Here is a 27,556-nt window from a genome sequence, read left to right on the forward strand (position 1 = left end):
AAAATGTAAAAATCATTCCTGACCACGGGCCTGTGTCAGCTCCCCCAGGTAACCCAGTAATAGTGTGAGGAGTACAAGGATTTATAGAATTAAGGTTGAAAATTATGCATTTGATTGAATTAGTCATTTCAGAGCACACATCATAAACTCAAAGGAAATGAATACAGTATAATTTACTTAACTGAGGAGAAGGTGTTTTAGCCGTGCAATTTTTTAATAGGAATATTTTGATTAGGAATTAATTTGTCAAATTATGAATTATATTTGGCGGAAAGATTTAGGCTATAAAAAGTTTCTTATGACCCTGACACTTATGCCACTCTATTACTTCCGACAGCACGTGAACGCAGCATGGCATGCTGGCTGCTTCCCCCTCAGAACTTGAAGCTAAAATAAAATAAAGTAAACACAAACCACTACAAACGGATGTGGGTTGAAACTCCGTGTACGATCACCATTTCACTGCTGCAGTACGGATGTCAATCAACTAGTAGTAGATGATACATTTTTAACTACTTTTATTTAAATGAACTGCCACTCAGTGAACGATACCGGAAGTGACATCACCACAGATACTCCTTTTGTCTGACGACTTTATCCGGAGGAAGTGAAGCTGTAGACGAGGCAGCTGCTTTACCGGAGGGAAAAAAACCGACAGAAAAAAAAAAAAAAAAAAAAAAAAAACACCCTGAAGAGGCGATAAAAAAAAAAACTTGACTGGGTCACAGGAATTTGGACACATTTACAAACCGTGTCCAAATTGTTCGCGAGCTACGGGGAGTTCCGGGGAGGAAGACGGAGTCGTCGTTGCCGGTAAACGCCAGTATTCTCCATGCAGTCGCTCGTGTTTTTTGGTAGATTTGCATGACTCTGCTGCCGCCTCTCCGCCCGTCCACAGCCGGAAGTCTGTGAGGATGGTCGGTTGGCTTTTTTTTTTTTTTTTTCCTTCGCTTCAGTTTTTTTTATCCTCTGCTTTTTTTTTTTTTTTTTTTCTTTGCTTGTTATTTTTCCCCCCAAGCAGCTGCAGGAGGGCTCTACAGACACACTGCTGTCTGCTAGCTCACTGTATGTTAATCAGCACGTCGGGCCTGATTAACTACAAAATACGAGCAGCCGAAATGGAGTCCTACTGTAGCGCTACGGCTAATAGTAAACACTGTCTGATTTGTGTTATTTCATTAAAGTTAGCGCTAGCTGCGGGGTTTTGTACTTCATTAAGCGGGATGTGGGTCTGTTGAGACAACTTCTAGCGGAGAAGTTGAATCTTCCGTAAATAGCCTGAGGTCAGTTGATGTGTTGTGGTGCACAAAACAATCCACACCTTACAGTTGAAGTAAAGGAAGTTGAACAGTCACGTTAGACAGTCGATGTAGTTAACGTTCCAGAAGCGTAATCTGCAATGTAAACGTATGCATTTGAGACGGTATTGATCTAAGTCTCCTTTTGTTTATCTCCTGTTGTTAGAACTTTGCCATTAGGATCCTGCAGGACCAACCGAGCAAAGTGAGCTACTGCAACAAGAGCCCCACACCTACAGGGGCCCCTAAACCCCCCCCCCCCCCAGCTTCACTGTGTGGCAGTTAGTTTGTGTGGTAAGATATTTGACTTGTCATAGCAGGGGAAACGGTGATAGTGAGCCATGCACGTGAAACTGAAGCAGAATTAAGCTGTCATTCATTTTATAGTAATTGTCAGTATGCGATGGCCTTATTACCTGATAATGACACTGTGCCTTGAAGAGAGGTGGAAACTAAAGGGGGGCTTTTACACAGATTTTTACTGGTCTTAAATAGTATAGATATGATCTTGATATATTGCCCTACAAGATGTATATTCCTAAACTATATTATGTGTAGTAACATTACCACACAGCAACGGTTTCATGGGGGATTAATTGAGGCGTAGGAGCTCATCTTCGCCCGAGTACCAATTCAATTCAACTTTATTTCAGACACATTGGTCCTTATGAAAGTCAGATTGTCATATTTCTTACTGCAAAGTAATCAGTGGTGGTACTTACCGGGTCATTACAGTATTTGATCGTTGCTGCATTTGTGTCGTTGCAGAAATGATGGAAGACTCTCATTTTAATTCATCGTATTTCTGGTCTCCCATCCCGACTGTACCGGGACAGGTGAGTCTGGACAAGAAATCAAGAATATGGAGTTTCTTCATGATTGACAGGAAGAAGAAGCTCCTTTTTTGAGGAGTGTTTTTGTGATGATTGAAGAAGCCCAGTCTGGTGAGTCAAATGACAAATCTCTCTACTTACAGATTGAGAATGCCATGTTCCTGAACAAGGTGAAAGAGCAACAGGAAAAGAATGCTTCCTTCGCTTCCCAAGCATCCCACTACCAGACAGCTCTCCTCACCATCCCCACCTCTGGGATGAAGGCAGATGGAGGAGGGCAGGTTGGCAGTGTGGCACACCTCCACCCTGCTCACAGCACCCAGAACATGCTGTCTGTCCCGTCCACGGGCATCATGACAGCAGGTGAGTCCGTCTCTCTGAATCTTTCCCCGTTTGAGACTAATCACGTTAAATTCCACGATACAAGACATAATATCCAATGCTCAAAGTACAGCATAGAATCAGAAGAACAACAAAGGTTTAGGCTGGATTAAGTTTAGTTAGAAACCATAAAATAATAGCTTTGTATTTAATTATTTAGTTAATGAGAACAACAACAACAGATTCCAGTTCCCTCCAAGCAGCACTATGGGCTAAGAGCACAACTTTGAGTAAATGAACACCCGCGTGTCTCCATTTGCGCTACAACCTCGGGCATTTCTTTCACATAATGCATCAGCAGCGCTGTGCTGTCACACTCCTGTAGCACCACCTGAACACTTCCAGGTTTAGCATATGGTATATTGGTGGGTAATACTTCTGAATACAAGGGAATTAAAGAGAAATTCCTGAATCTCAAGGATCGGCTGTAATCCTGTGAAGAACACCGTCCACAACTTTGTATTCTTGGATTTCGTACACCTTTTGTGATGAGTGACTAATTCTTCTTCTTTTTTCTGTCACTTTCTGTGAAGCGGGTCTGGTCATCACAACTCCTCAGGGAACACTAGTCTCTCCCACCTGCTCTCAATCGTTTGTCTCTGGTCATCCAGCAACAACCATGATTGTTTCAGCACTCCATTCTGCAGGTAAAGCACACATTACACGCACATCATGTGATATGTTTATACGTTTATGGATCCAAAATGTAATGCCGACATAACATTTCCTGTGACTGAGACTCTCATTACAAGGTATAGTTTGAATATAAAGTAAGATGACATGATCCAATGTTTCTTGGGTGCATCTGCAGCCACAACTACATATAAGAATGTGAACTGACAATACTGTACTATAGCAACACTAAAGACCAGGTCCTGACTGAAACCAGCATTTTTTCACAAATGTCAATGCTTGCTAGTTTTTGTACATGTATTTGTAACATAACGCTGATGTTGGACTAACCTTTTGAGGCTAAAACAATCGGTAAACATAACAACTAATTGTATTTGAAGTCGAGACGCAGGACACGCCACATTTTTGAATGTTGTCTTCGTGATTTGGAACATGATCAGACCTGTTGGCTTTTGTGAGCGTGCTCACTGACTATGCTATGCTATGCTATGCTATGCTATGCTATGCTATGCTATGAGAGCAAATTGAGATTTTGTTCGGTGTGCTCTTAATGATATCTCAGAGTTATGAACCCAACTGAGCACTTCTCTTCAAAGCAAAGACTGATCTCCAGAATTACAAAGCAATAAACCCAGAAAATGAGCAGCTAATGATTTCATTTATTATTCAAGCTGTGCCAGTAACTTATGGTTCTTTTTTAAAGTATCTTCCACATGCAGGAGGTGCTGTCACAGCAAATAGTTGAATAGAAGAAATAATTTCACTACGATGTCCACACACACTGTCAATTACACCTGAAAGAATAAGCACGGTTAAAAACATTTAACTTTTTGCAGTATGCTTAGATTTTTGGTTTGGTGTAGAGAACAGTAAGCATACAGGAGGGCTCCAGAGGATTCTGTTCTATTAACCGGCTGCTGGTGATCCTGTTGTAGACAGAAAAGAAGGCGACGGGGGGCCCCATGTGGTCGTGATGCCAGCGCCCTCCAAACGAGGCCGAAAGAAGAAGACCGCACTGACCAGGGTCGGTCATGTGGGTGGAAATGAAACGCTAATACTGGCTCATCTGACAGCCGGTGGCCAGGTAAGAAAATACAGATCTACACAGTCTAATAACAAAATAGATAATTAAAAACACGATCAAATAACGTTTAATGTTGTTTTGAATACAGTTGGCCTCTTTGCAGCATCATATTGGAGACCCATATGACCTGTCGAATGAAGACGAAGACCACGGCCCAAAAGATAGCACTAAGACATACAGGTACGGCGTGCAAAAACACACACCTGCTGTGCCTCCCCACTTCTCCCCGCTCTAGCTGTGGAATGCAAACGCACCTGTTCCTCTGTGTCCTGTCCAAATCAAAATAGAGATGTTCAGCTTTCATAGATAACCTAGGCGCTGCTGCACACACACACACACACACACACACACACACGCACACACACGTACGCCTCTTCTGAACACACTTCACTGCATGTTGTGGCAGAACGTGCCTGCTTTTGTAGCCGATGGTTGATTCCTTCTCGTTAATGTATTTGAGATACAAATGCATCAGTGCTTCATAGGCGCTCTCTCCACCTCTGCACACACTGGACTACCTGCCCTCTGCTGTCCTCTTTGTCTTTATATAGCATGCTCTTTGAGTTGTAAACTCTCAAGCACTCTTGTGTCCTGCTCTTTCACTTTTTTTATAGTATCTACGTACCTTTCCCTGTCAGCTTTCACTGATTTCTCTCTTGGAATCTTTCCTTGTGTTTACCCCTCCCCCCACCCCCTTTTCCGCCTTCATTCATTTACCCGATATAATTCATTTTCCTTTTTATTGTGAGTTTCATTTTCTATCAAATCTTATTTATTTCTGTGGGTCAATGCTTCATTCCCCTGTCTTCACCTTCATCTCCGTATTTCCCTCCGTCCTCTCTTGTGTCCATGTTTCTGTATACGTGTCCCTCTTCTTCCTTCTTTGTTCTTCCATCCCGCCCTCCCATTTCTGTGTCTCTCCGCCTGTAGGTGCCGGATGTGTGCGGCGACCTTCCTCAGTAAGTCTGACATGCAGATCCACTCCAAGTCGCACACAGAGGCCAAACCTCACAAGTGTCCTCACTGCGCCAAGTCATTCGCCAACTCCAGCTACCTGGCCCAGCACATCCGCATCCACAGCGGGGCCAAGCCTTACACCTGCTCCTACTGCCAGAAATCTTTCAGGCAGCTCAGTCATTTACAGCAGCACACACGGTACTGCAGACCCCTCCTCCCCGTTACCGACCACGTACCCTTCCCCCCCCCCCCCCCTGTCCTCTTAACTTGTCCTGCCAAGTTCCCATTTTGAAGTCCAGACTCCTGTCCTCTTCCTCCTCCTGGGGGGAAGAGGTTGGAGTGGTGTGCAAACGCATAATACACTGCCATGTAGATGTTGGGTCGCATGCTACCAGTTCCATCCAGAAGTGACCTTTTTCAAAATTGTTTTGAATTCAAATTACGCTTTAAGTTTGGGCTTTGTCCATAAGAAGATTTTCCATAATGTATACAATATCAGAATGGCCATTTGAAATGCATGGAGCTCTTTAATACAAATTTAAATAATTATAATATTTTTTTCATTTGTGTGTGTGTGTGCACCGTATGCATTGCATTTTCATCGCTTTCCCCCACTTTTCATGTTTCTTTTGTCTGCATGTTCTGTCATTTCCCCTGCCAGTGCTTCTCCAACAGAAACACGCACACATTTAGAACAACATGTTGAAATGAAGCTTCCCCATTTAACACATTGTGTTATTGTTTGGAACACATTCTCTTCCATTGAATTGGGATGTGCGATAGAAACAACTTGCTGCCATGCTCTGCTTTCCTTCTCTCTGCGTAATTTTTAGTCATCTTTAGTTGTTGCTGTTCTTTTTGGCTGTCATCAAATCAATGTACATGTCATTTCTGGAGGAATGCCAATCTAAATGGATGCATTTGTAAAACCTCTAAATCATAATTATTATATATAATATTTTGTTCCTCTGTTTATAAATCTAAATTATCCAGAGCACAAGGATTTAATTCTGTGATGAGATTTGGGATGTTTATATTAACACATGACATTTAAAGGAACATAAATTGCAATTGACACTCAAGTGTTAAGTTAAGTGTAAAGTTATACAGAATATTTGTTGGCTTTTGTTAACGGTTTCCAAATATTTTAATAATCCAATCTCCTTTTTACTTGTCTGGAATGGCCTTCCTGACAGGTTTTGATATATTGAAGGAATCACTTTGATGTATGTGTCAAGCAAAGTATTGTTTTTTTTTGTTTTTTTTCTCAATCTACCTTTACAACCCTGTTCCCCTTTCTCTTCCACCCTCCCGTCTGCCTTCATCAGGAACCACACAGAGTCAAAGCCTCATAAGTGTCCCCATTGTACCAAGTCATTTGCCAACTCCAGCTACCTGGCCCAACATGTCCGCATCCACACCGGAGTGAAACCCTACACCTGCTCCTACTGCCAAAAGCACTTCAGACAGCTCAGTCATCTTCAGCAGCACAATAGGTAAGTGAGTCACCGGTCTTGGGTTTCTCATCTGCCTCGATGTTTTTCAGACTTCCTGTCAGGTTAGATCACTATAAAAGTGATGGGAGACCGTGTATGTACATGTATATGTTTTTGTGTTTTTCATGCAGGATTCACACCGGAGATCGGCCATACAAGTGTATCCACCCAGGCTGTGAGAAGTCCTTCACGCAACTCTCAAATTTACAGGTGTGAAATAATTTAGTTTTCTTCTCATACAGAGACTGTGTTGCTTATTACCTGACTCTTTCACGATGTAAAACATTTTTAGCAAATTATTATTTTTATCTTTCAATAAACATTTCTTTCCCAGTCCCACCGGCGTCAACACAACAAGGACAAGCCCTACAAGTGCACCAACTGTAATAAAGGATACGTAGATGCAGCGAGCCTGGAGGTGCACATGACCACACACACAGTCAAGCACGCGAGGATCTACTCGTGTGGTCTCTGCAACCGCACTTATACCTCAGTAAGACAAACCTCCTCTTCTGTATGAATCGCCTCACTTGCATCAGACACCTGGCAGCTATTTGTATATAATGTAGTCACGCATCCACTGTTTCCCCTCTACCTATCCTCCCCTCATCTCAGGAGACGTATCTGGTGAAACACATGGAGAAACACAACCCAGACCAGCTGTCTGCAACAGCAGCACAACAGAACCAACGGCAGGTCCCGGGTCAGAGCCGGCTAGACGGCGCAGATGGTGGATCGAGCCGACCCGGGGGTGCCGGGAGCGGAGGAGCGGGCGGAGGCCAGCAGGGACAGAGCCAGGGCAACTACCCTCAGACGGAAACCATCTCCTGTCCGTTTGACATGCACCAGTATAAGACAGTGTCCGCCAGTGACATCCAGTACAAACCCGTCAGCGTTGCCGACATTACTTCCCACAAGGACCTCTGTCTCACTGTGTCAGCATCCACCATTCAAGTGGAGCACCTTAACTCTTAGAGGTGACGAAAGGAGGAAGTTTGGGGGGGATGGGGTGGGGAAGGTAAAATTGATTCAAGAAATTGAGGATGGAGAGTCAAAGAATAAAAGCAATACTAAGGTGATACAAGAACTTAGGAACACATGACTGTGCCTGAACTGTGGTTTGAGGCAGACAGGACAAACGATATGGTGACACATTATACCGAAGACTATAATTTTGTCTTATATTTTTTTAGTTTGTCTCTTTTTTTTTTTCTTTCTGCCTTGTTTGATTTGTTTTCTTTTTACTAAGCTGTCCTGTCTGAGTAGAAAGTGCATGTATAGGCGGCAATAAAGTATGTTTCAGTCCATCACAGTGATGGTTTTATGATAGGAAGAGAGTCAAAGTGCTTCTCTTTATTGTTTTATCACCTGCTCTTCCCAACAAATACAGCATTGGCCATAGCAGTTTAGGGTCTCTCTGTTGATGAAATTGATGGTCGACTGTGAAGGTAAATTTTGATACTTTCATGCAGAGACTTTCAGTTTTTACATCGGTGTTATCAGCTCTACTATGTTGTAAAATATATGCCCGCGACTCATTCTTTTTAACCTTAAAAGGGACAAAGAGGTAATTTCCTGTTGAGGAAAGAGAAATGTCAATCAAGTATATATAGATATACTGTATATACTACCAGTTTATAACGTATGATTGTGTGTTTAAAGGATGTGGTAATCCATATAACCTATTTAGACCCATTCACTGGCCTTCACATGACGAGTGATGAGCCAGTTCATGTTTCATGTATCCCTATTGTACTGCTTTGTGTGTATGTCCTAAAAGAAATGTTATCCACATGTGCTCTTGCTATTATACTTCCACGATAATGTTTATAATACTTCTTTATAGACATATTGACACATATGAAATTTGTCTTTTTTTCAGCTTATAATACAATAAACCCTCTGATATGTTTCTCATTGGTGGTTTTTTTTCTTTCTGTTTCAGTTTAATGCCATAGTGACTTTAAGAGGGCACATTGCTGTTGCTAATATATTGTAATTATTTTCTGAGTTTGGTCTATAAAACATCAGAAAATTAAATGACCATGACAATTTTTCTAAAGCCCAAGTTGACCTTTTTAGAATGGAGGCCAAACCCAAATATTCAATATCAAATACCAACATTTGAGAGGGTACAAATTGAATTTATCACATTTTTTTGTAATTTTCTAAATAATGGATCGACACATTGTTTCAGCGCTGTATTCATAACATGAAAATGCATTTGTTGTTGTTAAGAAACAGTATATATTATATATATGTATTAACAGGATATTTGAGATAACATCTGAAAATCAGAGAGGCAAACACTATGCAGCTTGTATTATGTATGCTAGTCTTAGTCAATGACGCTCTTGTGCATTCAGGTATATTTATTGTTTTATGCTCTGCTGGAATGTGCAAATGTGTGAGGTGTTTACAAAAGTGGACTGGTCCATTAAAGAGGAGGGGATTTCATATTGGTTTAGGCAACATGTTCTTGGTACATGTACATAGTTACACTCTGAATAACGCGGTTTACTCGAGGTAGAAGTGAATTCTAAATAAGATCATCTAAATAAAGTCAAAATGAGGAAAACTGGGGCAGTGTGCAAACACTGAGACGTGGTCTCGTCCACCATTCTCTGCGGTCTGCAGTGGATATGGCGTCACTGAAAAAGTGTAGGAGTCGAGAAACTTCACCCATGTAAATAACGTCAAGAAGAAAAGCTGTGTGACAAGCTGCGGACAGCGATACGTACAGCAGTACATAGATATATTAACCAGCTCACTAACTATGCCCCGGAAAAAGCCATTTAGCAACAAGCAGAAGAAGAAACAACTACAAGTCAAACGGGATAGAAAGAGAGGTAACCGCATCTGCCGTTAGCATCATGCTAGCTGTAGCAGAGAGCTAACGGTTCTTGCTCCACAGCTAAATGTAGTTCAGTGTGTGTCTGTGATGGGTTCAGTAAAAGATGTACAAGTAGAGCATCAAACCACTCACTTAGCCTGTGAAATACCCCCCCGTGTGTTCTCTGTTAGCTAACATTAGCTGTAATAACACGCGATGTGACATAACATGCCCTTCGGATTTGAGTGTAACGTCACGGTAGTACAACAGAATAGCACATGCTTTCGCTTTTGTCAGAGAAGCGTCAACACTTGCATAATCATTTGTTTTCATTAAGCCTTTAATTGTCAAAGTTCAGTCCCACATTAGAAGACTCCGTGGCGTGAGATGCTGTCACGAAGAGAGCAATTGTCATCACATGTTGGCTCAAAGATTTTCAAGCACAGGACACCGTTTTATTCCTCAAACACGTGTTTGTGTGACTGTCAACGCGGGCGAATTGCGGAACAATTATATCATACTAGCGCTTTGAAAAGGTCAAGAGGTCTTTCTTAGTTCAGTTACACCATGACTTGTAAATTAAGGCCAGTCTTTTAGTGTTAACACTCAGTTTCACTTAAGATTTGGACCTTTTTCATTTCAAATATAAGTATGAAGTCATTCCACACTGTGCATAAGTAGGTCAAACAACCTAAAACACCTAATCAGTGCAGGAGGCCATTGTAGAGCCAGTGATCAGGGCAGTAAAATGCCATAAAATAATTTGTTTGTTATTTTCAATGATGAAAACATTTTTGCAGTTCATCACAATGTAAGTTGTCAGCATTTAGCCCTGTGAGGACGCTGAATGTCCTCCTGGATTGGGACGTGGCTACTTACAAGCATGTCGTGATCTGTAACAGACAACTATATATGTGGGAAAAGTAGATCTGTTATTGTCTGTGATCCCTGATCTTTCCTCCCCGACTTCTAGGTGACACGGGTTCAGGGCCGAGCAGCCGCAATGCCAGTGTGGAGCGAGGAGCAGGGAGACAGTCGGACACCTCAGACAGTGAGACCACCGATGTTAGGAGAATAAATCAGCAGCCCTCCGCCAGAGAAGGTAGATATGACCCCAACAGGTGAGTTGTTGTCATCATCATTATTACTAATACTGTCTTTGATTCACTCTCATTAAATAATGTAAGATGAGATAAATGCACATTGTGCATTAGGTGTTTAAAAGGCATTTCCTGGAGCAGCAGTAGAATGCGTGAATCCTTAATAAAGTGGCTATTCTATGATAATTAATTGGAGCACTATGTCGGAGCATAAGAAGAGAGAAATTCCCTGTATTTGTGTTTTTATTTGTTTAGAAATGGCTTTCTTTTGTGCTCTAATTTGACTGTAGAAAACATCGTACTTGTCAATGTTCTCATCGTACTTTGATGGAGACATTTGTTTCTTCAGTGTATAATGTGAAGACAACTCTAGAAAACGTATATCATTATATTAATAATTTAAATCATCTGTCTGTAGATAAAGCAACGCAATGCTAGGCTAGCCTTATTGACGTGCCCCCCCCCCCCCCCCCCCCTCCTCTCTCCAGGTTTCGACTGCATTTTGAGAGAGAGAGTAAAGAGGATGTGGAAAAGGGGAAGAAGTTGGCCATGGAGAAGGTGCTGCAGCCAATCTCGGAAAAAGAGCTTGAGATCAACATCAATGACATCTACCCCTCAGAGAAAGGTCTGCCTGTTTTGTTTTTTTAATGCTTTCCACATGACGGCCTCAAAATAAGCCGAAACAGATAAGCAGAGTAGGTTAATGGAGTGGGTCACTGCTTGACAAGCTTAATTCAATTATTCACCGCCAGGTCTTGGTTTCCCACATCGGCCGTCCTGGAGTTATGAGATGACACGAGAGAGCCTGCTTCGGAAAGAGGAGAAGTCATACAGAGACTACCTGGACGACATGCACGCCAAAAACCCAACTGGCTCTCTCAGCCACTTTGAGCACAATCTGGAGGTAAAGAGACACACTCTTTAGAGCCTTTCTTTAACCGACAGTGCCAGGGCTGGACTAGAAATTCATTTTTCTGTTTGTTTGATGTGGTGCATGATGAATGCTCATCTCAACTCATTTAGCAAGTCAGAATTTGCTCTATTTATTGAGTTGAATCACCCAGTAATAAAGGTCAGACCTCACAAATGATCTGGGGAGCCAGGATTAGTCTCTATATTAACGTGTTCTAGTGTATTCACGTGCTTTTGACCCTCTTTGCCCTCCGTAGTAATTGTTTTCCTCAGCTGAGAGTGGTAGGGTTAGCAAGCAGCCATGGAACCATTTTTATTTTATGGGGGTTTTAAAAGCTCAGACTGCCAGCACCTTCCCCGTGTAGGATGAATATTTATGAATCCCGTTAAACCCTTTGACAGCAGAAAACAGCATGAGGTAATCCTGCTCGTTTATGAGTGGCCTGTAAACCGATGATTATCCAGCACACTTGCTTTGCCGCTCGTCATAAATACAAAACTGTTATCCAGTATCTCATTCCAGGACGTACCATGGACTGAATTTCACTGTGGTAAATTTGGATCATGTGGCGATCTGTAATCATTTTTACTACACGCCTGTGTGTGTCGTCTGGTATTTTCCACTGGGGACAAAGTACCGTCGTACCTTACACGCTGTGATATTGCTCAGGTTGTGAAAATGGTAACAAAATCAAAAGACGCTGCAGATCATTTCATTCCAAAGCGTGGGCGGAGCTCAGGAGGCACATCACGGCAGAAGCCAGGCTTGAGCTGCTGGTGGTACAATAAGTGACTCCCGGTAATCTAGAGACGACGGCCTTTTAAGTGGAAGATCAAAGTGATGCCTGTTTGAGTGGATATCAATTCTACAGCATTAAAACGTTGAATTAAACAGAATGAGGAATATTATCTCAAAGGACCAGTGTGTAGGATTTAAGGGGATTTATTGGATAATTGGAAAATGACAATCATAACTATGTTTTCATTAGCGTAAAATCACCTGAAATTGAGAATTGTTTTGTGTTTTGGTTAGCTTAGAATGAGCCCTTCATCTCTACATAAGGGAGCGGATCCTCTTTCACTGAGTCCGCCATGTTTTACCTCCACATTTCTACAGAAGCCCCATCAAAACACTGGCTCTAGCAGGAGCCTTTCGCTAAGTTTTTTTATGTTACATGAAGTCCACCGTAGGTACTCTACACACTTAAACAGGGAGAGTTTAGCAGAGGGGTATTCCGTTTATTCACTAAATCCTACACACTGGGCCTTTTTCAGAGTAGTTTTTAAAATCCTAATCGATCATTCTTTCCTATTAATGTGTCATGCTGAATAAGAACAGGGATTGTGAATTCATGGACTTTACTTTCTTTTGTTTATAATATTAAACGTAGTCTTGTTTCCCACTCATTTTCATATTCATTCTTTCAGACGTGGAGGCAGCTTTGGAGAGTGTTGGAGATGTCCGACATCATCCTGCTCATCGTGGACATCAGGCACCCGGTAGGTGAAGGATCAGACCACTAGATGGAGACACCGTCGACATCCATCTGAATTTCTGACATGGTTTTTTATTATTTATCAGTTTATTTAGCTGACACACACATTTTTAAATGTGTCATGTCTTTGTTTACTACTATTTGGTCTCATCAAATAATTGTTCACATTATAGCCGACCTTATTTTAACACTGACAGGACACATGTAAGGTGCTGTATGATGGAAAGTGTCGAGACAAAATACAAGTAATATTGACAAGATGGGGAGCTTTAAAGACTGTTATTACTGAACATAGCAAATTTGGAAGCAAATAAAGAAAATGATCCCATCTGATATTTGTACTTCAAACACATACTGAAATGTTACTAGGTCCAAGCATTTAGATGTAATTAGATTTGAGATATTTATTCCAACTTTCAAGCCAGATATAGTTTATGTGAAGTGGATTCACTTTCTCTTTTAAGAGGTTCCAGTATTAATATGAAGCTAAAAACAGCACAACTCGTCTAGTTTCCTATTAATAAGTATATGATTTAGGGGTTTATGTGTTGATTATGCCATAATTACTATTTTATTAAGGGTTCGTCTTCATTTAAACCACCCAGGTGCTGCAGTTCCCTCCAACCCTATACCACTACATCACAGGAGATCTCCAGAAGCAGGTGATCCTGGTGTTGAACAAAACCGACCTGTGTCCTCCTCCGCTGGTGATCGCCTGGAAACACTACCTGACCTCCCAGTTCCCCCACCTGCACATAGTCTGCTTCACCTCCCACCCTGGACAGCCCTACAGCACAGGTGAGGAGAGGGGGAGTAGGGGGAGGGTAGAAAGTGGTGGGATGGGAAGAGGGCTGAGTGACACACAGGAAAGATAACATCAGACAGACACTGAAATTGAATACCTGCTATTCAGTGCATTTATTTGAGTGCAATAGCACCAGAATAACCCGACTGGCTCTCGTTGCGATCAGAATAACCATCCGTCTGTCTGTCTGCTGGCTTGTAGTGCTCCAGAAGAAGAGGATGAGGAAGAAGGCTGACTGGAGTCACGCTGGAGGTCCTATAGATATCCTGAAGGCCTGTCAGGCGATCACAGCAGGGAGAGGTGGGTGTCTGTCTTACCCATAATACTCAGATGCCGTAGTTGTTATGGCAGTTGTCCACTCTGTTCATTTTCACATCGGTGCTGATCGTGCAAGTGTTACCTCCTTGTTTTTGAAGTTGACCTATCCAGCTGGGAGCAGAAAATTAAGAGAGATGCTGTTGCTGAGCGACTGGATGGGGAGGAGCCCGATGAAGGAGCCGAGTCGGTGCTGATGGAGCATCAGAGTGACAGAGCTATGGACATGGGCAGCCCCTCCCAGGAGCTGTACAAAGATGGGGTTCTCACACTGGGCTGCATAGGTATTCATCTGATTGAACCCTGTAGCCAGATTCCTAGAAAGTTTTTTTTTTAAATTATTCCCAAAAAGAAAATCTAACAAAGTCTCAATTGTGATATTTTTTGAAGATCTTACCATATTTTTTTTTTACTTTACGAAGATAATTGCATCAACTGATAAAGCGCCTTTCTCTCCGTGCCCCTGGACAACTTCAGGCTTGCATCAGCAAACCACATCTGCACACAGGGACATCATTTGTAGATCTTAAAGACCTTAATCCATCCATTTTTCTTTTCCTGCAGGCTTTCCAAATGTTGGTAAGTCTTCTGTTCTAAACAGCCTGGTGGCGAGGAAGGTAGTGAGCGTGTCCCGAACCCCCGGCCACACCAAATACTTCCAGACCTACTACCTCACCCCAACGGTCAAACTCTGTGACTGCCCTGGACTGGTGTTTCCCTCCCTCGTGAATAAACAGTTGCAGGTACAACCTTACTTGTGTGTACTTGAGAGCAGATTCTTTGAGTTTACTTGCCTGTTTAGGCCCAATAGAAACTATTACGTTTTTTTAAACACTCTATGCCATTTTCTTAGATTCTGGCAGGCATCTACCCAGTGTCTCAGCTGCAGGAGCCCTACACCTCAGTTGGTTATTTGTGCGCTAGGACCCCTTTCCTCTCTGTGCTGAAACTCAAACATCCCAGTTTAATGGACATCAAACCCCATCAACGAAACGAGGGGTCTGGAGAGCTCGGCTGGACTGCCTGGGATGTGTGTGATGGTAAGTCTATTCTCAGGGACACCAACTGTCTAATGTGGAGCTTTCAGCATCATACAGTATGTGCACAGTTACTCGGCTACTTCACTACTACCTCAGTACACTGAGAGATCTCCCTAAATGACCCTCAAGTCAACCCATTATTGTGAGATTTGTTAAAAAAAAGAAAATCAGACGTGTATGTTTTTAATTATGGTCAATACCATGATGTGTTGTACTGTCACTAACACCTGTCATGTCTCTCTCTTCCATCTGTCTTTTTGTTCTTTAGCATGGGCGGAGAGGAGAGGCTATAAGACAGCAAAAGCAGCTCGCAACGACGTTTACCGTGCAGCTAACAGTCTCCTGCGGTTGGCAATCGATGGCAGATTGTGCCTCTGCCTAAGACCACCCGGTTACAGCTGCTTGAAGGGTAAAAGAGGCTCTTCCATGACTCGTCATTTCTGCTTCAAGTGTATTTGAAAGATTAAAACGGCAGGTGGGTGGAATTCATTTTGTTATTTTTTTTGATCTACAGAGCACTGGGAAAATCACCCAGACTTGCCGGAGATCGTGGCTCTGCAAGGGAGGGCGACAGAGGAGGACGGAGCAGGAGACAGGGGGGACGACGACGACGACGGAGAGTCCAGCACCGAGCCAGAGGAAGAGAGAGACCGGGACGCAGACGACGACGAGGATGGAGACGATGAAGACGAGAGCTTAGGACATCCGAGACAGAAGGAAGATAAGCCGTCTGGTTTCACTGTCAACATGTACAATGTCCTTCGTGAAAATGAGTGCGAGTGATAACGGAGGGAGAGACGAGCAGGAAGACATAAGTTGTTCCTCTTCCCTGACTTCTCCCCGTTTATCCCCGTGCATTTTTCATTCATTTTTTCCCCCTAAATCCCTAAAAAGAAAATCCTTTTTTTCTTGCATCTCCACTCCTCATGTCATTACCGTCTCTGTACATTAACATGATCTATTCTAATGAATTCACCCTGTGTCCCTCTCCCTATAATATTCAGAGCATATTCATGTTTCCATGCTGTGCCTCTGCTCTGCTTGTTCATCCATGAAGCTTGTTCTTTCGTGTTTCTTCTAGGACTCTGTTTGGTTTGGTTTGGTTTCTTATTTATTTTTTTTGCATGTAGCTCTCAGAAGCAAGTGAACAAAGTAACTTCCCTCAGTCTGGAATAATCAACCGACTGTTTATCTCTTTATTTACAAGTGGCTTTACAGCTGAGATGCCAAAGTTCAAGAAAGGATGATGGAACAAATCGGATGCACTGTCGATGATGATGATGATGTCATTCACTGGATCAGCCATTCGGCTCTCAGAGCAGCTGGAGATTTAGGACCGTGACTCTAAATCTTCTTTATCGGCCATAGTTTGTCACGACTTTGGTTGAAGGGTGTGGGGAGGGGATATGAGAGATTTTAGGACATGAAAGTGGAACGAATAAAACCAACATTCTACACACACACACACGCACAGCTTTGCAGTTGCCAGTATTACGGCTCTTTTAGAGGTTCATTTATCTGAACTTGGTTTTGATTTAGATAATACTGTATCAGAGAGTGATATTTTATTTGGTGTGGTTCTACACAGTCAGCTGGAAATTTCAAAACATGTTAGGTGTGAGGGGAGGGGAGGGTTGTTGCGGGAAGAGGCTGTTTCAGGAACTTAACTCGTAGTGTTTTAACTACTACAGATATTCTCCTTACATGCTCATGGAGATTTACAGGATTTTAGGTACACTCATTCAGCAATATTGTCTGTCGGTGGCAGTACAGTGGGTTTGATCCAACCGAGACTGCTTAACAATCAATGACAGGAATAGTTTGGACATTTTGGGAATTCCCCATTCTTCCCTAGAGTTGGCTGACAAGATGGACGCCACTCTTGTATCCGTCCGGTAAATATGAAGTTATCGACAAAAGCTTAGCTCAGCACAAAGACTAGAAACAGGAGGAAGCAGCTAGCTCATCGATGTCCAAAGGCAAAAAAACCCGCCTACCAGGGCCGCTAAAGATCACTAATTACCATTTTATTATCTTATTTGTTGAACCTGTACAAAAAAAAGCGTAAAAATGACACGTGGTTTTAAGACTCCAAAAGGCCCTGGCCAGTAAATAGTCCAGTACATACCTCCTGGAAAACCTCAGTGTGATTTTATATGAATTAAAAAAAACAAGATATAACGTGTTAATTAGTGAGTAAAGTGTGCTTATATATTTACCATGCAGATATGAGTCGTAACGATCGTTTCACCCGACTCTCTGCTTTCACCACGCAGAAAGGGAGATAAATCATCTTTGCCTCCATCTGCCCGTCTTTACAAACATCATTACGCTCTCCATCTGTGTCGTCGTTAACTATACCTCTGAGGCGGGGCTCGACTTCAAGGTCTGATCTTTTAATGCTGTCGAGACACATGCTGCAGACGGTTCTCTGTGTTCGTCGATGCCATGTTTTCGTCTGATTTTCCGTTGTGTACTAGATGCATTTGACAGTTTTGCTGTTTGACTCTCTGTGTGACGGCCCCCCGCTGCAATCCTGAGTGCTGTATTATCGTGTGCTGCTGTTGAACCTCATTCGTGTATTCACTGAGGGAACTCTACAGCACAGTGCTGTGTTACTGTGTAATACATCACGCTGCAGCCCCCTTGCAGTCATCTCTTCCATTGGTACCGTGTAAAGCAGACACTCAACGCTACCACGCTATTAGGAGCACAACAGACTTTTAGTTGTGTTGATGGGGAAATGTTTTTTTGTTGGAAATATTTAAACTGACGGCGGAGTGTGAAGGCTTGAGGAGTTCTTTTTGCTGCATTCCTCATTTCATTCCTAGTACACCTAATGATGACTTGACTGCTCTCTGCAATAAAAGAAAATTCATCTAAACTATATAGTTGTCTGTGGCTGTTTTGTATTTTGTTTAAAGATTTCTTGAAGGCATTTGCTTGTAACCTGTTTCAGATGATGCAAGTTTATTTATCATATTGTCAGGGAAAGTTCTTTCAATGTCTCCATTGTTTTACTGAAAAAAAGAGACGCTATGCCAACTCCCTCTCACTTCAAATGTGCGTAAATAAAGTGAGAACAGATGAACATAACTTTTCCCTTAAATGTTGTGACAAACGTTTAGAGATATGTGATCAGAGTGGACAGCTTGGACGTGTTTGGATAAACTTTGTCAGACTAATTACGCTGCCTGAATGCCAAATAGAACGTTTTACATTTATTCTGATTGAAACGTCGGTGCTTTATAATAAAAGTCGTGTCGTAATTAGTTAGGGGACTAGATAATTACTACGAGGAGATTTGCTGATACTGCTGCCCGCCACACTCTGATCTAATTAAAGTCCTTCCAAACTACTTAATTGGTCAATTTCCAGATGGGTGATATTTTAAGCAGATAGCTTGTATAAGTGAAATGAACAGGACCTCGAATAATCTAACCAATTAACGAGCTTGAGCTCTCATGCTATAATCGTATGTAAATGTTTAAGTACGTGTAACACTAATGTGATGCTAAATGTCTTATGACCAGGTGCTCTCCTGCCTTAAGCCCAATGCATCCTGAAATACACTCCAACCTAACCTGTGTAGAAAATGAATGGATGCATCGTCCAATATTAAAGCATATAAGCTTCTGATAATAACGGTGTACTTCATTTAGAAGAGAACTATTGAAAAGCATCACATATTGTGTTATAAGCAATGTTTGAAACACTCTGCATGTGATTTGTTTTCCCTCATAAGAGGCAAAGGGGAGAATCTCTTGAAAAGATGCTACAGTGGGAAACATTGTGTGTTTGCTTTGGTTATAATCATATTTGTTTGTCAAAGCACTTCCAATTTTCCTTTTCATTACACTGTTTGTCTTACATGACTATTTAATGAAACGGGATGTGTGTCGGAAGAAGAGCATTGTTCACTGCGCCACTGCTTTTCTTAACTGTAAAGCATATGGATTAAATGATCACCCAGCTACTAATAAAGTTATTTCCATAATCGTGCGTTAAAAATGCTCTTGAGATTTATGACTCATTTGAGCATTGTCTGTCATTGTCATTATGGGATGTCTACTGACAGTGTTTGTCCAATTATTCACACTCTTGACGCCGATCCAATCCTCTTGTCAAGAGTAAATCTGGCTGCAGCTATTATCTCATTATGTTTATCGCGACCCATTGGGCACCATTCATGAGCGAGCTGAGACGGTTTGATGATAATCACCACTGAGGACTGCCACAACCATTATTTACGGGATGGAAGTGGGTGGAGATCACTCTCATCCCACATAATTTGGATTCAGTGCCAACTTGTGTGGTACTCACAGATGCTTTTCGCTGACTAGATAAACTCAGAGGCGGGAAGAGAGGAATCATCTGGAATTGTTTCCGATTCGCAGCCGGAGCCACGAGCTGCTTAATTTCCCCAGCTAGAGCTCTAACTATGTTGTGGCCCTCAAACCTGTATGGCAGTAATTACAGCCAGACAAAGACTTCAGATTTACTGGAGCATCACACCATCAATTTCAGAACTGTTAATTAAATTCTGCTGTGTTGAATGTCTTAGCTGCCATGCATCGGTCACGCCAAAAATGCCCATGTGGTTTGAATATGATCTTTTATTCCTTCTTGGAAAGCTTTCTCTTGACGCAGTCGGGCTGTTGTGGGGACTCTTGTCCTCCATCCCTTCACTCCCTCTTTTATTTGCCCCATTCCTGCTCCCTATGTGACCCCCCCTAGCCAACATGTGGGTGAGACTGGGGGGAGGTAGTGAATTAGTTTCATATGAGAGCATGAGCATAAGCAGAGCAGGAAAATGTATTAGTCTGGTTTTATATGGTCCCCTGGGCACTGCAGACACACACACACACATGCAGGTGAGAGTGAGAGAGTGAGTGGGAATTTGCAAAAAGCAATCATCATGAGGGAGAACAACAATAGCCACAAGTGTATAAGCGTTTCCTTTAAAGACAAAGGCTAAGATCAAATGTCCCAGCTGGCATAATAGGGACAACCAAAGTGCAGTTTGTCTCACTTTAGTAAATTATAGTTCTAAATGTCAGCTAGCAGGTACACCTCTGTGGTCACTAGAGGGCTATCAAAACCAGCTTTATTATGAGTCTCTGCTACAGTTAATAGTCAGGTGCAGCAAGATGATTGTACACAGGCTTCTCATTTGTGGTGTTAATAGTGTGAATGTGCAGTATGTTTTACAACCACGATCGGTTTTATAACCGAGGGGGTCACACACTATCATGAGGGGCAGTGGAAGGGAAAGTTATCAGCTAAATTAACTGTCAAAAGTAAAAGCGCTCATTTGGCAGTAAAATGTCCCCTGTGACTAATATATTATATAACATTATTGGATTGTTAACATTAATGGAACAATAGGCACTACTTTACCGGTGCAGCTGGTTGATGTGGAGCTCGTTCAAACTACTAAATATAAAGGTAGTTTAGTCCAGTGGTTCCCAAACGGAGGGTTAAGACCTTCCAAAGGGTCACAAGATAAACCTAAAGGGGTCATGAGATGATTAATGGGAATGGCAATTTTAGTTTTATTGTATTGGATAATTTGATCTGAGAAGTTTAGAGGTGACGGTTTATTCCAGAACAATACATCGTACGTGTTTTTTTTGCCCGACAATAAAACAAACCTGTAACTCCAGCTGATAAATGTAGTAAAAAGTACAATATTAGTAGTGGAGCAGAAGTGTTACGTGTCAAAAAATAGAATCAGAAGTACCTTAAAATTAAGAACAGTGCTCGAGTAAAGTTACTCAGTTAGTTTCCACCACTGATGAGGGATTTGGTTTCTGTTGCGTTCACAGATCACAGATCAGCTTTCAAACCTGCAGGGTTGTTGTTGACTCTACAAGTGTTCTTGGAGTTTGGACCCTGAGAAGTATGTGAAGTTGAGCTAGAAATCCTTATTCTGCTATGTTTGCAGAGTCACACACTTTCCACCCACCCACACACACACACACACACACACACACACACACCCACACACACACACACACACACACACTCACACAAACACACATTTACTGATTTACAACTTGGGCAGTTGTCCCTCCAGTCAGCGTCCCGGTACTCCAGCAGCGCTGTGGGGGGGCGACAAGGCTTCAGCCTTCTCTTCTCATGTTGGTTTCCTCTGCAATCAATCAAGTGGTGGAAAGTAACTAAGTAAATTGACTCACATACTATACAAAGGTACACTTTTGAGGTACTAGCACTTTAGTTGAGTCTTTCCAATTTATTTCCTTACATTTGACCGAAACACATTCTCTTTATATCAATGTTTTTTATAGTTACTGGTTACTTTTCAGATTAAGATTTCACAAAAGCTTATAAAATATAACTTTTGTTAACTTTTTGGCATGTGACCTCTTACTAAAGGGACCCCTTATCACAATGGCAGTTCCACTAAAGGGAGTGAAATAAAGATTTCCCATCTATACTAAATCTTTACTATAAATAACTGTTCAAGACCCAAATAGGTAAGATTCTACATCATTTCACAAAATAAAAAACTTTAGGGCAAAGTTTAAAGAAATAATCTGTTGAAGAACTTTCTTTCCAACTCCATCAATCATCTCATGGCCCCTTATGTTCTATCTTGTGACCCTTTGGAAGGGCTAGACCACCAGGTTGGAAACAACTACAGTATATATAGTTAGTCGCTAGCTAACCTCGACCAGCTACAACAGTAAATACTTCTTGCACGCTGTTGCATCAGTTATCAATATATAACACTGTGCGATATCCATATTCTTTGCAATATCAACATTTCATATTCCTATTTCATTTGAGCAATAATGAATATAAAGTCAACCATTCATACTGTCTTCAATTATGTTTTATATTTTATTTTTTACGGTTTATCTAATCTTATCTTATAATAATCTAATAATGTCATAGATAATGAGAAATCACTACTCTGGCGTCTGTACTCATATTTGAGTATTTTTACTTGTATTTAAGTGGTTCTTCAACCACTGAATATCATTTTGAAAAGACTCTGAACACTGTGAGGATTTGAATGAGGTTTTTGTTGGCAAACTGCAGGTTACATCTACAGGCACAAACCTGCGTTTCAGGGGCCTTCAGTTCAAATCTTTCCCTGTCAGGCCAGGTGTATAGAAAGTAGAAATGTATACTGGGTGGTATGAAAAGAAGAACTCGCCCAGGTGAAGACCACACCTATATTTTGTGATAATGGCTCTTTAAACGGAGCACAAAAAACACCAACAAAAAGCAGCTGGTCATCGCTTGGCAAACCGTCCCAGCTGCATGTCGTCATGAGGTAAACTCAGAAACAATATTTGCCACAGCAGGTATTCAACACAATGTGTACTGAGCAGCTTTCCCATATTCCTCCTGCAGAGGGTCACAACATGGCAGCTGGGTTTGCTTGCTCAGTGGACTCATATTTGAGTGTGGAAAGTGCCTGCTCTCTGTTTGACATGGAGCTGTCCAAAACAAAAAGCACTGCCAACGCAAACTGAGAGGAATTCAGTGTTTGATGATTCAGTTATACTGTAAGTGGCGGTTTTGTGTATTCTAATTGTCACAATGATGTGTTTGTATGTGTGTTTTTCTGCATGGTAGAGCATACATGAGACCTCTTTGGTCACTGGCTTGTGTGTTTGTCTGTGACCCTGTTTGTGAGTCGGAGCCCATGTGTCAATAGGTATTTTTAGCGCCCCCTCTCACTGGATTGCAATGGCACTCATTCGCCCCCCTTTGAGTCTCTCACCCCCCCCCCCCCCCCCCCCCCCCCCCCCCCACCCCCCCCACCCACCCACCTCCACAACCGCCCTCCCCATCCACCCACTGCGTCCAATCCGCCACAACATTCACTCTCACTGGAAGGACCCAGCAACAGTCTGCCTGAAAGTTTTTGTTTTAATTGAGAGACGGGAAGCAGCTCAGACTTGGGTTACCAGGGCGATAAGGCCCACAGGCAAGGCGTTCAAAATTGCTGCAGTATATTAGATGAATCTTGTTTCTCCCGTGGGCCTCGTCCAATTTGAATATTAATTAAAATAATTAAAGGGTAGCTATAATTATATGTCTTTACACACACACACACACACACACACACACACACACACACACACACACACACAGACCTTGGGAACATGACATGGCTGCTCAGCAAACTACTGTTTGACCTGTGGAAAGGCTGAACATGTAATTGGTAAAGACAGCAGGGTGGAGGGCCAGATAAAGAAGATCAGAGCACATCCGATGGTGGTTACAGTGAGTAATTCCCAAAGCTCTATTGTTAGCAACACAGAGAGATTGGAAAAGAAAGGGAGGCCATTCATTCAACGGCTGGCTCAGACAGGTGAGGAGAGGAGAGGAGGGAAGGGGTGAGGAAAAGGGAAGAAAAATCCGGGAGGGTTACTGTTTGAACAGAGGGCGACAGTTGTAGTTGAGCCTCCCAAATGCCATAGCACAGGCTGTAGTCCTCCACACTGTCAGATGTGTGTGTTCGTGTGTACAGAGGGGATTTCTTTGTGAGGGGGGGGGCGGAGGAACCTGACACCCAAAAAGAGTTGGCACCCCCCCCCTTCTCTCCCCCTCCACGTCCAGCCATGAGGAAGAGGAGACACAAGTGTGTGTGCTGCTACAGCTGAGAGGGTCTCCAGGGACTCCTGATTGTGTGAGGGGTCATCTAGAACTCCCTCCCCCACACCAACATTCCCACCTCCCCTCAGCCTCTCTTCCACCTCACCCCCCCCCCCCCCCCCCCCTCTCCCCACATTCCCCTGACAACACTGAGCTCATCACACTTCCTGCTGCATGACACTCCACTCCTGCATGACACTCCACTCCAGGCCGGATCGGATTTACCCACGAGACACTTGATTATCTGCATGTTGTCAGCCAGTATAATTAATTTATTAAGAGTAAAAGTAATTCATGTGTGTAAACAATGTCTGGTTTCAAAAGAGAAAATAATGCTTCCTCTAACAACATTGGAGAGTCTAAGGAGAGTTTTATTGGAAGAGAGACCTTTTTGACTGAATGAGTTTAACGGTCTAAATCATCACTTCATGAAATACCAGGATGCCAATGTCGGTCTTTGGTTCGGACTGAAATAACAACTTTTGGATGGATTGCCAAACAATCGTTTCTCGAACAATGCATCCTTATAACTTACAACTTAGCTGTGCCTGCGATAAGAACTGCCTCAGAAAGCTGCATGACTGTACAGACTCTTGGTCTTGTTGAGAAAATATATCAACGATCTTAAATCCAAAAATAGAAAAACAACATGGAACAAACAGGAAACGTCAGAGAGCTCTGTGGAAAGTGAGAGGAGCTGACCCGAGCGATTTCCACACCGACCAACCTAAAAAGAGACCTCATGGACTGTGACGCCAACCCTGACCCCCACCTAGGAACCTCCCCCTGAGGCAGACGCTGACCCTGTGACCCCCTGACACCTCCACCGCTCCCAGATCCTCTCCAGGGGCCAATCAGATAAAACCTGCCCCTCAGCCTATGACACGGATACTGACAGAGCGCAGAGCAGTCACAGTAAACAGACATTAGGGGGAAACACAGGGGTGCATGTAGAGTTGTACATTTAATAAACAGACACACATGCATGCATGTATGTTTAAGTCAAACCTGGACCTGAAGTCACACTTGTATGCAGTATTTTGTGGTAAAAAGAGCTGTTGGGCTCTTCGGAGGTTTTGTTGACCATTACAAATTGGAGACATTTATTGGTTTGGGATTTTCCATTGAAAAAGTGGAGAAGTTTCAGTATGATTGGTATGTGATTTTACGCCGGTTCCCAACACACTGCCAGCTTCGCATTCTGCAACTGATCAGTGTTGTCTGAACCTTGCAGCCCTGCACAGCTGTCAGACCATGACAGGGGGTGGACAGGCTGTGTGTGTGTGTGTGTGTGTGTGTGTGTGTGTGTGTGTGTGTGTGTGTGTGTTGTAAGATGCCTTTGAGTTGAACGTTTCCATTTCTAATTCAGATGTTGGTGTTTTTGCCCATGAGAAAAGTGATAAATTCAGAGTGTGTTTTCCAAATGACAGGCAATAGATCATCTGTCAACCCTTCCGAATAGAACGTTTAGATGAAAATGGTAATTTCTACAGAAAGCAATAACCTTTTTCTGAAAAGTAAAGATTTTCTTTCAACTTTTAACACACTTTTCTGTCTGTTGAAAACCTCCTTTCTTCTACTTGACAGACTATTGATGTTCCGGGCAACTCATTTATTTCACCTTCTCTTTATCTTTAGCACTGAGTGCTTTCTTGTCCTTGCTGACTCATAAGTGCAATACAACTTGAACTTCTCTCTTTCTCCCTTTGTCTCTCTCTCTCTCTCTCTCTCTCTCTCTCTCTCTCAGGCTGAATTCCTCGCAGGATCAGACCTGCTTTTAATGCTTCACTGGTTTTCACTCAAAGTGAGAATGAGTAGAGGGGGAGGAGGGGAAAAAAAGAGTTTTAGTGAACAACAAACCACTCTATGGAGGAACTGAGTATATTTTGTTAAAAATGAAGAAAAGAAGTATGAAAAAAGAACAGCGCAAAGTGAAAGTGAGATACACAAAGAATAGGAGCTTGGAGGTGCAGGGTAGAGACGAAATCATCGAGAAAAAGGTCATCATTTCTGCCGGAGGATTTGCAGTTTCCCAGACAACGAACAAAGCACAGCCAGTTGGACGATGTGCACAACAGAAAAGGCTGAATACTGAAGGAAAAGGCTCTGTAGAGAGAGAGAGAGAGAGAGAGAGAGAGAGGGAACAAGAGCTGAGAATGATTGCACTCGTCAGCAGGATAATGTCTGGAAATCAGTGCGTGTCATGGAAAATAACTCAAATATCCCCAATGATTTCTTTATCATCCCTTTAACTTCATTTTAAATGCATCCCCCTTTTTATTTGTTTAGCATTTACAAGGTTTAGGAGAAAAAAATCGATGCCTGTATGAAACATACTCCAGAGAAACAGAAATCATTAATAAATCATGATCACATCGCGGCTAAAGTGAGAAAAAAACCTCTGCTTGCAAGATTCGTTTTTATGTATATAGGACGGAGGCTCAATGTTGAAGAGAGAGAGAGAGAAAGAGGGAGAGAGAGAGAGGAAGATGGAGAGAGAGAAAGAGAGAGAGAGAGAGAGAGAGAGAGAGAGAGAGAGGGGGGAGTGTTTTGGTTTTGCTCCAAATTGAAAAGTGGTGAGAGAATGTTAAAGTGGTGAGAGAATGTTAATGATATGCAGAGAAAATAAGGCCAGGCCAGATGAAAGTCCAGCTAAAGTCTTTATAAACTCAAAGACTCTTGGAGAAGGAGGGAGGGAGGGAGGGAGAAAGGGTGAGGATGGGGAAGTGGAGGGGGTGGGTTTGGATAAAATTGGTCCCAATGGAGCAGAAACAAAAAGAAAAGTTAAGATTACGATCTCATTAATGTACAGTGCTTTAGTAAATGTACATTGGTTACTTTGATGCATGACATGAATCTATCACTTTGCACACACACAGTACATTTATACACACACACACAAAAGTAAACATTAGGCAGCGGAAAAAAGTATCCGTGTTCCTCGTGCTTCTTTATTCAAGGTGGAGCTCAGATTGTGTTAAGTGACCTTTATTGTCTCTCGCTGGTTGATTGAGCGCCAGCTAAAGTTTCCCTCCTCTCAGTCAGACAAGTACCAACACATACTGTTTTTTTACTGTCTTTGTGAGTCTGACTGGTTCAACTTTTGATCTAATTCAGCATAAACAGACACACACACACGTGTCTCTTTTAAAACATTAATTCCCATCTCACTCCTGCTTTGCCTCTGGGTCCTATCAACAACTCTCCTGGTTCCTGCTCCATTGCTGTGTTTTACTGCAAACCCCTCAATCTGAGTCATTATAGCCCAGGGGCAGTAATGGTATACAGTTACACCAGTAATACTCTGTAATAAAGTTTCCTTTAGAAGTAAATACCAAGGCAGAGGGGCTGTGGGTCCACATTTAACGGCCCAGGCCAGGTGCCGAGAGCCAGACCAGATAATTCAAGTTTACAAGTTTATATTATCAAGTAATCCGTTTGAAAACAGCAGAGCAACATTGTCTTACATACCAAATGGTTAACAAGGTGAAAGCACAGTATCACATGTCATATTCCCCAAATCTCAGTGCTGCTGCAACAAAGAAACTCCCTTCGCCCCCAAAAGGCTCCTCGTTGAATTTCATTCTCCAGTGTTGTTAAAGTCACAGCTCCCGCCCACAGGACGATCTGATTGGACGGCGCGCCTGCTGGAATATTCAATCAGACACCTTGCCCGGGGACGCGATTGGACACAGCCGGTGCAGTTATGTAAATGAGCACCTGGTGGCGCCTGCTG

At 42.5% G+C, this 27,556-nt stretch overlaps 2 protein-coding genes across 5 annotated transcripts; both read left to right on the plus strand.

Moving 5' to 3' along the window:
- The first annotated feature begins 623 nt into the window (after positions 1 to 623).
- Positions 624 to 8,597, plus strand: znf384b (zinc finger protein 384 b). 4 transcript variants are annotated; one of them, XM_079165006.1, is made up of 12 exons: positions 624 to 813; positions 1,465 to 1,592; positions 2,067 to 2,134; positions 2,275 to 2,494; positions 3,046 to 3,159; positions 4,081 to 4,229; positions 4,318 to 4,409; positions 5,160 to 5,384; positions 6,515 to 6,682; positions 6,814 to 6,892; positions 7,017 to 7,175; positions 7,298 to 8,597. In XM_079165006.1, the coding sequence occupies exons 3-12, from the start codon at positions 2,069 to 2,071 to the stop codon at positions 7,655 to 7,657; spliced, it is 1,632 nt and encodes a 543-aa protein (XP_079021132.1). In that variant the 5' UTR covers positions 624 to 813; positions 1,465 to 1,592; positions 2,067 to 2,068; the 3' UTR covers positions 7,658 to 8,597. The 4 variants fall into 4 exon arrangements, with proteins under 4 accessions (XP_079021132.1, XP_079021133.1, XP_079021134.1 ...); XM_079165007.1 differs by having other exon boundaries at positions 4,333 to 4,409; XM_079165008.1 differs by lacking the exon at positions 5,160 to 5,384.
- A 755-nt stretch (positions 8,598 to 9,352) lies between these two features.
- gnl1 (guanine nucleotide binding protein-like 1) lies at positions 9,353 to 18,015 on the plus strand. The gene is made up of 12 exons (XM_079164109.1): positions 9,353 to 9,531; positions 10,489 to 10,636; positions 11,104 to 11,240; positions 11,368 to 11,519; positions 12,956 to 13,027; positions 13,629 to 13,821; positions 14,030 to 14,128; positions 14,245 to 14,427; positions 14,708 to 14,886; positions 14,997 to 15,183; positions 15,452 to 15,592; positions 15,698 to 18,015. Exons 1-12 carry the CDS (start codon positions 9,459 to 9,461, stop codon positions 15,964 to 15,966), a joined length of 1,833 nt encoding a protein of 610 aa, XP_079020235.1. The 5' UTR covers positions 9,353 to 9,458; the 3' UTR covers positions 15,967 to 18,015.
- The last annotated feature ends 9,541 nt before the right edge of the window (positions 18,016 to 27,556 follow it).

Source organism: Pholis gunnellus, assembly GCF_910591455.1.
Source record: "Pholis gunnellus genome assembly, chromosome: 8".
In the NCBI taxonomy this organism is placed as follows: Eukaryota; Metazoa; Chordata; class Actinopteri; order Perciformes; family Pholidae; genus Pholis; species Pholis gunnellus.

Bases quoted from the DNA above. Each gene is read 5' to 3' on its own strand.
- znf384b (XM_079165006.1), top strand. From the start codon at position 2,069: ATGATGGAAGACTCTCATTTTAATTCATCGTATTTCTGGTCTCCCATC. The intron at 2,135-2,274 runs GTGAGTCTGGAC...CTCTACTTACAG, and splicing joins TCCCGACTGTACCGGGACAG to ATTGAGAATGCCATGTTCCT. The intron at 7,176-7,297 runs GTAAGACAAACC...CCCTCATCTCAG, and splicing joins GCAACCGCACTTATACCTCA to GAGACGTATCTGGTGAAACA.
- gnl1 (XM_079164109.1), top strand. From the start codon at position 9,459: ATGCCCCGGAAAAAGCCATTTAGCAACAAGCAGAAGAAGAAACAACTA. The intron at 11,520-12,955 runs GTAAAGAGACAC...TCATTCTTTCAG, and splicing joins ACTTTGAGCACAATCTGGAG to ACGTGGAGGCAGCTTTGGAG. The intron at 14,428-14,707 runs GTATTCATCTGA...CTTTTCCTGCAG, and splicing joins TCTCACACTGGGCTGCATAG to GCTTTCCAAATGTTGGTAAG.